Genomic DNA, 12,479 nt, shown 5'->3' on the forward strand with positions numbered 1-12,479 from the left:
TATATTTTGATCATTTGTGCAACCTTCAGAAGAAAAATTGTGAATGGAAATGAAATTTCTGCCGATATCTTGTAGCTCGGGCAACGCTCAGTGGTGTAGCTGAAGCGAAGCTCTCTTGCTCAGCTCTCCCGTGCGTGACGGTGCTCACCTGTCCCCAAATGAAGCGTTTTATAAATAGCAATTTAAGGATTTACCCAATGTGTTGTTTGGTTTGTGTTTTTTTTTTTTCTCCAAAACATGTATTGCCAAGGCCCCAGTGGTCAATACTAAGTATTTCTGGTCTTTGCTTTTCCTCCTGTCTCAGTTTTCCTGGTGTAGTTGTTGATGTCTCTGCCCGTAGATTGACTCATTTGATTTACCGTGGTTTACTAGTCAGCTTCAGCACTAACGTTGTGCCAGCCATCAGCACTGCTGGGTTCTTTGGCTCCCTTCTGGTTCCCAAATTTTGCAAGGCAGTGCCACCTTTCATGAGACCAAAAGGCTAAATGAAATCATAAAAACACCTTAATGACATCAGTCAGAGGTGAAGGAGTAACAGTGAGAGTATCAGAGAGAATCACGCTTGGATGTATCGACCATAGGCATGGAAATTTCTTCATCTGCTCTCTTGTTCAGTGGGTTTTCACCGTAAAACGCCTGAAAACCAGCTCTGTGCAGTTGTAGGGCAGTGTGCATAAATCGTATTTTGTCAGTTCAACTTGTTATCCAAATCCTGCAGTCTGAACCATAATCGAAACTGGTACTTAACGGCTCTCCTGCACTGAGGAATCTCCATGATTTTTTTTGGTAATACAAAGCCCAGACATAGTCATTAGCAGACTTCCTGCCCAGTAGTTTCGAGACAAAAATAGATCTGTAAAACTTGGGGGAGAATTCAGGTCAAACAAGGCCCTCGTGTAGCGGCTCTAAGTAGTGCCCTCTAAAAACACCTTTTTAAACCCAAAGCAGTGGACCTTAGAATTAATATAAAGTTCCCTGTTAAAGAATCGGACTATTGATAGGTATATAAGAGAATTCCTTAGCTGTTCAAATCTTTCTTTTGGTACCTTGTCCTTTGTACCCACTTACACCAGTTCCCTCCATGATCGTCCTGTGGCTGTATTAAATAACTTATATTGGGTTGAACATGAATCCAGAGCACAGCACTTCTTGGAGAGGAGTGATGCTGAAGCCAGTGTGGATGGTCTGGGTGCCCAGAGAGCCTCCCTTCTCTTTAAGTTTTTAAAATGCAGGGGGAAAAAAAAAAAAAAAAAAAAGAAACCCAAGGAATTGCCTGTATTATAATATACACAGCATGTGGTGCTGGAAAAGCTGATTGTTGTTGTGACTGAGTATTTAAAGATGCTAATTTTGCTGCTCTTGCATTAAAATAAATGAACCAACCTAGATCCCTCCTCTAATAAGAAGCATACATTAAATGGGGAGGGGGGTGGAAGAAGGGGAGAGGATCTGATTGCAATCTACGGTGCCGTTACTTAATATTTAAATCTGTTCCCATCAAATAAAAGTTTAAATCAAGTTACAGTCCTTTAAGTGCAAGGTTTTATTTTTGAGTCCAAATAAACACTGGATAAACAGTTTTTAATGATGAGTTAATACTTGTGAGGATCGATGTGCCTGGAGAATCCGAACCTCGAGGAAGGGCAGAGTCTCTCACCGAGGTGGAGTCGGACCGTGCGCTTCTCCTAATCGCTGGCGTCTGTTAACAAAATGACTCTGATTTCATTCTTCTCCTTCGGCCGCCTCGCGTGAGGGTGGTTGAATTCCCCCGGCAAGCTCAGGGGTGACAGCAAACCAACTGCACCCTGAAGCGTGCGGTTCATTCCTGAAAACTGCAGCTCTGGCTCAGGGTCACAGAGCACGGGAGGAGCTGGCACCGCTGCGCAGAGCGAGCCAGGGAATCGGGGTCGTTGTGGCAGGACTGAGAAGTGAGAGGATTTTTTTTGGTTTGGGGGTTGTTTTTTTTTTTTCAGGCTGGATCCTTCACTTAAAGAACAGCAACACTAGCAAAAGGTATTTAGGAGAGAAAGAAAGAAAAAAGCAGGTTTCTCTTAGTTGCTTTATTATAATATTTTCTAAGATCACCTCGATAGTGAACACTTCTCTGGAGTTCCTACACAAATTTTGCAAGTCAGTAGATTGATTTTTACAGGCAGCAGCTATTTCCCATTTCCACAGCTACACGTTTAATATCATCCATGCGGCACATTGAGCTTTCTGTTAGGAACTGTGAATGCTTCTCTCTTTGTCACACAGAGCCCTTAGACAGTGGTTAGACTCCCGACTAATAAATGGAGCCAAACTCAGCCACAATAGTGATTTTTAAGATGAGTTGACACAAAACGCTGTGCAGAGCAGAAGGGTGACTCCTAGTGTAGTGGGACTTCAGCTACCAAAGTCCCGTTTCTGGCCAAATACAGAACTTCGTGTTTGTGGTGCTCCGAGCTCGACTTCAGCGCCTTTCTACGAATGTTTATCTGTTCATTTTAGTAAATATTTAGTCAAGCCCGGGCTGAATTGCTTCCTACTGCACTACAACGACTGCCAGCAGTTGCACCGTGGGCACTGTGTGTCTTAGTGCCTGGTCACTCGGATGGAAATAAAAGCAGCTTCTGCGAGGCTGGAGGTGCAGAAGGAGCTGCGGGTGCCCCCCTCTGAAGCCAGGAGCAGCCGTGGGGATGTGGTGGCTGTTTTCAGGACAGCGTAGGGTTCTGGTACCCCACATTTCAGGTGTTTTCCTTCAGCGGTTTGTTGCGTTGGTATCCCTGGGATGATGCTTTGCTGCTGGTGGGCTGCTCGCGAGAACTTTTCTCTGCTGCCTCCAGATGCCCGACACTCGTGGCACAGAGGAAACTTCTGTTGGGCTCTGTCTCTTTTTAATTGCAAGTACTTAACAGTCCTAAGCAAGCTCATTTATTTTTCCTCGAATGCTTAAAGAAGGGGGAAATAATAATACTAGGAAAAGAGGGAGGCAGGACTGCGCAGCCGGGAGGTGCTGTGGTGGCCGGCTGGCGTGAGCACATGCAGCTGAGCAGCGTGGGAGCCCGGTGAGGGAAGGGTTAAGGGCTGCCATTTTGTTATGTAACACCCTTAATGGACATATCAGTGAATGGCACCAAAATGGCAGGGCTTAACCCTTGGTGGGCTGCAGTGCTCAGCCAGCCAGGGGCTGGGAGCCTCTCCCCGCTGGGAGCAGGGAGTGGGCTGTGAGCAGGTACCCTCCTCTCGTCCCTTCTGCTGGAGGGGGCTTCAGCACTTGCAGTTTCTTCTTCTTTTTAGGTCTCGTGGTATGGAAATCATGGCTGAGATAGCAAAATGATCAACCCACCTCCGGCTGCTCTCATGCTTTTTGTTGCCTTCATCAGGCAAAGGATGGATTTTTGGTTGCCCAGTTGAATTCAGATGCGGGATGATTTTTTTTTTTTTTTTTTTCAACTTGCAGAATAACCTATGTTCTTGTCCTACTGCTGTTGCATTAGTTTAGTCTTTAAAAAAAAAAAAATCTAGTTCTTTGGCTTTCTAAAGTTTATTTTTCTAAACATCTACATGATAAGGTCATGAACAGCTCAGTGTGTGCATGTATACGCACATTTACATGCGTGCACACGTGAGTACACGTGCACACAGTAGTACACAGACACACACACACAAATATAAATTACTTTTTCCAGGGCATCTCATTTATGGCTTACATCCTGCTATGAGAAATTGATTTCTAGGCACCGTGGGGTTGGTGCATGGGGCTGATCCACGGTGACTGCGTGGGCTGCGCTTGCAGGAGGCCTCTCTGCCGCAGGTCTGTGCTGCGTGCCAGGGACTGTTCAGAGTCAGTTTTTGATCAACTACCTTTAGAAAAAACTCACCGAGGAGCATTGGATGTCTCTTAACCTCCCTGTTTCCTCCTCTGTAACCTTGTCTGTTTTTTTTCTCTTTTTTTTTAAAAAAAATATTTTTTATTGCCCCCCCCCCCCCCCCCCCGCCTTTTGCTGTAAAAGTTTCCAGATCATGTTGGGGAAGAAGGGTTGTTGATCTTTGCTTTTGGCTACCAAAAAGAGCTATTATCACATAGCTGGATGGGCTAGTGTGTGGCTCCAGTGGCATTCGAGCCCATCTGCAGATGCTCTGTGCTGAACCCATATCTGCTGCCGGTGCTCACCAGCACGGCTGATGATTCTACCAAAACATCAGGATGTAATTTTAACTTCAGTCCTTTTAACTCCAAACCACCAAGTTGTGCTAAACAGTGAAAAGTAAGCAGAAGTATTTCTCCGTGAAAGAATTACTTGGAGTTTGTACGAGGAAGTTATAAATCATGAATGGGAAAGGAGTGAGGAGGTAATGTGGATAACTCTGAATGGGATGTGGGGGAAAGTGGAAGTGTACATTACAAACAGCAAGCAAAGTGTGCTGCTTTTTTTTAAAAAAAAAAAAAAAAAAAGTGGCTTTGTCTTTATGTACCATGTCGGGGTTCTCTGTGTGCATCAGACCTGTCCTGGCTGCCACCCCACTCCCCGGTCCATGCCCTGGTCAGGCAGCACCCGGGTGAGCTGGGCACGATTTCTGCAGCTGCTCAGGCTTATTCCAGGCTGGACTGTACATCTGGAAAAATCAGCATCAAGTAATTCATTTCCCAAGTCTTAAACTGGAACTTTGTGAGTTTTTTCCTCTTCTGTAACTTTTCCCTGTAGCAGCAAAAGCAAGTGAGAGCAGGTGATTGCTGCAGCATCCCCAGCCCTTCGCGAGGGCCTGGGCTGTATCACAGAATCCCGGAATCATCCGGGTTGGAAAAGCCCCTGAAGCTCCTCCAGCCCAACCATGACCCTCCCCCTGACCCTTCCCAACTCCCCCAGATCCCTCAGCGCTGGCTCAGCCCGACTCTTCAACCCCCCCAGGGATCCCGGGGACTCCCCCCTGCCCTGGGCAGCCCATTCCAACGCCCAACAGCCCCTTCTGCACAGAAATCCTTCCTCAGAGCCAGCCTGACCCTGCCCTGGGCAGCTTGAGGCCATTCCCTCGGGGCCTGGCGCTGGGACCTTGGCTCCAGAGACTCACCCCCCCTCTCTGCCCCCTCCTGGCAGGGAGTTGCAGAGGGCCAGGAGGTCTCCCCTCAGCCTCCTCTGCTCCAGACTGAACCCCCCCAGTTCCCCCAGCCGCTCCCCAGCAGACCTGTGCTCCAGACCCTGCCCCAGCTCCGTTGCCCTTCTCTGGCCACGCTCGAGTCATTCAATGGCCTTTTTGGGGTGAGGGGCCCAAAACCGAACCCGCTCAGTGAGGGGCGGCCTCCCCAGTGCCGAGCCCAGGGCTCAGATCCCTTCCCTGTCCCTGCTGGCCGCGCCAGTGCTGACACAAGCCAGGATGCCATTGGCCTCCTTGGCCCCCTGGGCACACTGCTGGCTCCTGTTCAGCCGGCTGTCAATCAACACTATGTCACAGTGTCCTTCACATCCCTGCTGGAAAAGACACTGTCTGATTTAAACCAGGTTTATCTTGGTCTTGCTGCTCTGCTCTTTGGAGGGAGGAAGGATTTGGAAGACAACAAGAGAGCTCTTTTGACCCTTTTCCCAATGGAAAGCGTACTGGTGGCATCACAAGCACACACAGGATTTACCAGGCTAGTGTAAATAGGTTGGGAACTCCGGAGGTTTGGGGTTTTTTTCCTGTTGTCAGTGTGCTCAGAGGGCAGTGGAGCTGCATGGAGGCATTTCTGACAAGGCTTCAGGGTGACCAATGTAATGGCCTGCAGTCCAAGGAGTTTACTGTGTTCCATATGATATACTCAACGGCCTTTTGAATTATCGTAGTAGTTAATCTGTTACAGCAATAGCACTTAACAACTGAGCATTTGCTGCTTAGATCCTGGGCACTCCACCCCGAGCTGTTCCAGTCCTTGTAATAAAAAGCAGAACCTTTCATAAAACTTAAAAATTTACTGTGCAATACTTGCTTTCTCTTCCTTCTGTCACATAAAAGGCATAATGGAGTTGAACCGAAGCCGTTTACTGTTTGTGCTGATCAGTTCCTTTTGCTCTTAACGGTGGGGAAGCAGAAGTGGTGATTTTGGGAATAGCTTCAGAAGTTACACGTTATCCTTAAAAACAGCCTGGATGTTTTGAACCATCTACCTGATTTATTCTCATCTAGTGGAATCAGTTGGTCAAGGTGCAATCTCAATAAATCCAGCAGATTTAAGGGCTGATCACAGAGTGTGCTGGTAAAATGCTGTTTAATAGTGGTGGTAAAGTCTCGGGTGATGACTGGCATGCTGTCCTCGGGTGCTGGGGATTAAGCAAATTGCCAGATTTGCCACTGGGAGAGAGTTTTCTTCCCAGGTGGGTTTGGGTTTCTCCCACCTCCTCCTGTCAGGAGAGCAGCCGCTCGTGCCCTCTCCATGAAGGAGGACACTGTCCCTGCTGGTGCAGGTCTCTGCAGGCACCCTCTTCTTCCTCCTCTCTTCCAGGGCACCCGTCCGGTTTTAACCTTTTCCTACAGATCTCGAGTTTAGGCTGGTTTGGAAAGAGTTTTGTGGTTTCCTATGTGAAATAGATCCTGCTGGGGACTTGCCTGAACTGTTCACCTGCTTCTCACTGCCCTCTGGCTTGCAGGAGATGGGGCCCAGTAACCCAGGTGATTCTTATGAAAGTCTCTGACATTACCAGTTTTCATCTCTCTTCCTGAAAAGAGAGGCACAATAACCTTTCTAAAGAAAATCCTTCTCACTATTTTATCTTTTTCTCCTCCCCTTCTCTCAGTGCTACATTAATTTTCCCTCAGGTCTCTCTGCACCTGCATCCATGTTAGCAAACTGTTTTCTGGTACCATTTCCTGCAAAGGGTTAAAACTCTTTTAGGGAGCTTGATTTTAGGGCTCATCTACAATAAGAATGATCACTATCACAATAAATAATAATCACTATTGTGACAGGGGGAACTGTGCAACCAGATCTCTCTATTACATGAGCCTGCACTTGCAATCTTCAGATTTGGCTGTAAAAATCTTAGTGCAATCTCATCCCAAGGTCTTCCCAGTAACGTAGATCTTCCCAACGTGCCGTTTCCCTTGTGCTACAAACACTCTTCTCTAGCAATCGCTGTCCCCAGTTGCTGCTTTTCAGCCCTACATCGTTGCGACGAGACACTGTGAATTTTTAACGCAAACTTGAACTGAATTTTGATTTGTAGAAAAGTCCTCGTAGCAGCAGCACCGTTCCTCGAAGGAAACCAGAGGCATTGCTTTTTGCCTGTGCGAGTTGGGAACGTGCCGGGAAGCTGAGGCCATTTCCAAATAAAGTTGGTGGTGTCTGATAAGGGGACGACGGTGGCGTTCCAGGGGGAAATGGCTGCGACCGGTTGGGAAAGGACTCACGGGGTGCAGGATGTGATGTCCTTGAGAATTTGTAATAGGAGAGGGTTTTGCTGGAAAGGTACGTGGTGCCTTTTCATCAGGGTTGTTAATCTGTTCGGTCTGACCTTTGTAAGGAGTTTGTGTACGAAGGGTTTGCCCCTGGAAATGCTCTGAGCTGGGTGCTCAGTGCCTGCCTCTCTCCATCGCTCCGAGACGGGCTGTCTGGGTTAGCTGGAAAACAGGTGCTTAGGGAGGGATTCAGTTTGCATTACCTGGCTTTACGTTAGCATTTTGACTGCATTAATTTTTTTTAATAAAACTGAGTGCTGATACGAGATTTAGGTAATTTCCATTGCTTGTGATGTTACTCAGGTAATCAGGATTCAGCTGTGAGCGTGCAGCTCTGCCTGGCAGCTTTACGTGGGATGTGTCCCAGTACAGCTGAAGAGACTGCCTTTCCCCATCCCAGTCAAAACTGGAAAAAACCTAAAGGAGATTAAATACAGCATAGTGTAAATGTTCTTAAAGTTTGGAGCCTGAAGTGCTGCTGTAGCTCTTGGGTCAGCACAGGCTGCTGGAGCTGCTTCTCATCCCTGTGAGGCTGGAGAGCATGAAGATGCTGAAAATAAACCCAGATCAGGGTTTAAGGAGGTTTCCTACTGACTAAGCAGTCTTGCTTCAAGAAAGTCGCTGTGATTGATGGCACATCTCAGCTCCGTAAGCTGGGCCATAGCTGCTGGTCCTTTGTTTTAGCCCTGGGTGCAGATGCGTTTGCACTGAGTTACCAGGAGGAAGAGTTGTGGTCCCCTGGCAGCCCGTGCAGGGGGAGAAGCAGTTGTCCTGCTGCTGTACTGTCAGCAGAGACACTTAAACCGAGGTACTGTTATAGTTAAAAGCTGTGCTTTAGAGGGCTGGCTGAGCCCGAGCAGGGTTTGGAAGAGGCTGCTGCCTGTCAGTCGGGGTACACTGAGCTGCACCGAAAATCTCCGTGCTGCTGCCTGCCTGTCAGCTCTGTGCTGTTTGCTGGCTTTCAGAAACACCAAAATTTAACTTTGCCTTGCTGTAAAACACAACTTTCTTCCCTTATTGTAAGTTCAAGTGTGGTCACACCGTAAATGCAGATCAGCTGAGGGGAGGCACTTTGATTTTAATTCTCCCCTCACCCCTTAAAAAATACGTATTTTATCCAACACCGTGCTGGGAAACTTGTGGTCGCTGGTGTGGGGCTTATGCCATCAAAGTGGCCATTTCACATAAAGCTTCTGTGACGTTGTTGAGTAACGGGGTGGTGGGGGTGAGCAGAGGTTAATTACGTTGTGTAATTATGTTAAGCTCTTGCTGCTAAAAACATTTTAAAGACTTTGTTCGACTCTTGTGCGTTGGCCTTACTCTTGAAATCCATTTTATAAGGAGGAGGAGGAAAAATAATCTGGGATGGGAGGAATGCTTAAAATAAATAAATTTAAAAAATTGATGTTGGGGGTGTGTATTTCTCTCCTCTGCCCTCATGGCACCCCCTTGGTGCCTGGTGTCCCCAGGCACCCGGAGGGGAGCAGCGGTGCCCGAGGAGGAGGAGGAGGGATGCTCCGGGGTGCCGGCCGGGTTAGCCCCGCTGCGGGTTGCCTGCCGCCGGCTCAGACTGGTTTCTGGAAAGTGCTTTGTCTCGCAGGCTGCATCCTGGGAAGGGTCATGTGGAGCCCAGTGATGTCATGGGATCAAAGCCTGACTCAGCTCCGCGTCCGATGGATGGGTGTCCGCAGGTACCGAAGTGCGGGCTGAGATGGCAGAGCCCACCAGCAGCAAAACTTCCCGCGCCTCCGGCAGGCGAGGAGTTAAGGCTGGTTCCCCCGAGCCCGGCGCTTCCTCTGCTGCCTGGAAAAGCCTGGCTCCTTCACCAGGAGGGGAGAAAGTCTCAACTTGAGTATTACAATGGCAGTGCCTTAGCGCCGGGCGGCAGGCTGTCAAGAACTCTGGAAGCCTCTCTTCACGCAGGGTGTGGTGGTCCTTTTCCCCATAGTGTCTGACTCCCGAAACTTGCAATCAGGCTCAGGTCCTCAGAAAGACATGGCAGCAGTCCCAGGCAGATCCTAATCTAGAATTTTGTAATTGCGTTTATTTGCATGTGAGGCAAATACATACATTCTTCCTGCCTTTTGGTAAAGAGCCAAACTTTTTTTCGTCGTGGGGGTTTGTGTGTCTCTCCTCTAATGCAGGGTTTTGTTGTGTGTTTGTTTTTTTTTTTTTCTCCTTGGTGATTCTAGTTCATGCTTAGTGAGGTTTGTGTGTGTGTTCTTGTTTTGTCTTTTTTTTTTTTCATTTGTTTGTTTGTGCTTAACATAAAAAGTGTAAGTACAGTGATGCCGGGTGCTTAATAGCTTCAGACTGAGATGTATTTTGAAGATAGGGTAAGTGAGCATACTGATTGCTCTTTCTGAACTTCTTTTGCAGTAACCACTGTACTTTGCCCTGTTTTGAAATTAAGGTGTTTTGTCCAACTTCTTTTTTCCAGTGTACTTACCTCATTTGTGTCTCCTCTCTCCCCAGAGCCTCACAATGACAGAGGAAGCATGCAGGACACGGAGTCAGAAACGAGCGTTAGAACGTGAGATAACGCACAACGATGTGGACAGTAAAAAAATAAAAATGGAGAAAGGACTGTTAGGAACAGATATAAATGCTGAAGGCGACATGAAAATAAAAACAGATCCTGGAGCTGGAAAAGTGCAAGGATTATTAAAAAGCGGAGAGGTGAAAGCGACCATTAAAGTGGAGGTTCAGACGGGAGATGAGCCTGTGGACATGAGCACCTCAAAAAGGTGAGTTAAACCTGTAACCTCTGGGGCGCCAGCACAGCAGGAGGAAGTCCTCTGCATCATGAAGGTAGAGAGAATTAAATTTTTACGTGTCTGTTGCAGCTCTGGCTCTTCACGTGAGATTCAACAGCTACTTCTGTATAACTTCCTTACTGATTTTTTTCTTCCACAAGCTTTGACAGCAGTGGCAGCTGTGATGAGCAGCTGAATAAAGAAATACGGTCTTGAATAGAAAAACGTACAAGTTAGAAAGAGGATGCGCTTTGAGCTACTGATTGAGATTTATGTGAGGAAAGAGTGGTTTGGGGTTTTGTAATTGAGCTGTGATATAGGAAAAATAATAGATTATAATTGTCTGAACAGAGGAGTTTTAATTGCAACTTGATTCTTCCTGACAGAGCAGTATGTATGGATAAGTCTGACTTTCTTTTTGAAGGAACTTGGGGATTTTGACACTGGAAGTGTTATGAAAAGGCAGCACCTGTCTGCAGCAATTCTCTGTAAGACAAGCTCTTAATACTTTTTTGAAAGTCCAGCCTCCTTAAGATGTCTGAATTTTGACATCTGAAAGCGTGAATTCAAAGTTCTGTAGCACTTTGGAGAATTTTATTATTACTGAAATGTAAAGCTTTTCCTTTGACTTCAGTGTGAGAGACACACATGGATTGGGTGGTTCTCACATCTCCAGGCATCACTTTAAAGGCAGATTCCGAATCTTCTGCCGTATTTCTAACCCAGACTCTGGCTGTACCAGCATGAAAATTTTATCAGAAGTTCTGTGGCCCTGGTGTTGGCCCTTTAAGGTCTTGCTTTTTATTTTGTAGTCCAGTAAGATCCAATATATCGAGCAGGAAGTCCAGAAGCCTCGTTTATTCCCGGTGCTGACACCAGCTGATGCTGGAGCAGTAATACGTGAGAACTGAGACCTGCCTTGTCTGTGCAAAATGGCTTGAACAGTTCTTGGGAGTAATAAATCTGTGTTTGCTTGGATGTCAGGTATTACAGCAGTGCGGATTTGAGGTGTGAAGCTGAAAACACGAGATCCTTATCAACTGCGCGGGAATTACTGGGAAGAGAGGTGCTTATGGGTGCTACCAAGAAAACTGGTATCTTTGATGTTTAATGGCAGTTCATCTGTTAAACTTTTCCAAACTTTTGATGCTTTTTCTAAGAGAAATAACTCAGACTGCAAAAGCCTGATTACTTTATCCAAATATTACTTCAGTGTATGTAAAGCAAGACCTTTTCCATCAGCGTGATTGAGGGAAGGTGATAGTTTTTAGCTTTCTCTATAAACCTTCTGCCAAAGGGACAATTATACAAGTTGCTCAATTTGATACTTAGGAGGTGCTTGTGTCTTGCACAGAAGCAGTTAATTGGGGTACTGGATGACTTCCATGTCAAGCAGTCGTATTGTGCTGACTAGGAGTAAACCTCTGAAGGTGTCTTTTGGCGCTACCTACTAATTAACAAAGTTATGCGTGCCCTTTTTTTTTTTTTTTTTTGAAGAATATCTAAAAAGATTGCTCATACCAAAAATTGAATAAATTAGAATCAGGTATTCTAACTCTTGTTGCAGTACTTGCCCCCACATGCATGTGCTCTTTGTGAATTTATCGTATTTTTGAAACGTGTGCCAGTGTTTCTGCGCTGTTGGTGTCCGTCTCTGTGGCAAGACGTGCAAACAGGATGATGAAGGGGCTCTACATTTAACTTCCCAGAGAGCATCTGGAACAATAACACCTATTTAGATGAGATGGGAGAACATCCTCTCTCCGCATGGCGTTCTTATTTCAGGTGGTAATAGGATATTGTTGTATTCAGTTTCGGCAAGGAGGGAGAAGAGGCTTCCCCATACAAAAAATATGCTTGCGTAAGGAGGCAGTCTGATCCCAATTCTGCTGAAGTTAATAAATATAATTAAGAGTTTCACGAGGCTTTGGATAAGCTCTTTGGATACTCTTTGTTGAGTTGGAACACCTTTCGTCATGTGTATTTGTATAAAATTCTTAATAGGGAGGAATTAAACCCTGGGTCATCTCAAATGATAAAAATGAGCCTGAATGATTTCTGCAAACTTCTGGGAGTAAGGCAGCAGCTTCCCAGGCCCTGGGGCTCTGCTCCTGCATCGTGGCCGTGCCCTTGGTCCCTGTGTGCCTCCGTTCCCGGAGCATAAACGTGCTGAGCAGCTGACCGGCCTCAGGATGCAAATATCTCCAAGTGAATGCAATCTGAGTCTGGAGATGCCTGTGAGACAGAGGAAGCTTGTCTCTGGATGAGTCTGATCCCTTGCATATATAAGAATACAATTGGCATTTGTAGGGA

General features: G+C 46.5%; 1 protein-coding gene across 2 annotated transcripts in view; it reads left to right on the forward strand.

The window, feature by feature from the left end:
- Positions 1 to 12,479, forward strand: part of GATAD2A (GATA zinc finger domain containing 2A) — a 54,155-nt gene that overhangs the window by 18,961 nt on the left and 22,715 nt on the right. For both annotated transcript variants that reach the window (XM_074928130.1, XM_074928131.1), the window contains exon 3: positions 9,886 to 10,157. In XM_074928130.1, the coding sequence (XP_074784231.1) occupies positions 9,895 to 10,157 (263 nt within the window). In that variant the 5' untranslated portion in view covers positions 9,886 to 9,894. The remainder of the gene's footprint in view (positions 1 to 9,885; positions 10,158 to 12,479) is intronic.

Source organism: Athene noctua, chromosome 27, assembly GCF_965140245.1.
Source record: "Athene noctua chromosome 27, bAthNoc1.hap1.1, whole genome shotgun sequence".
NCBI lineage: Eukaryota > Metazoa > Chordata > Aves > Strigiformes > Strigidae > Athene > Athene noctua.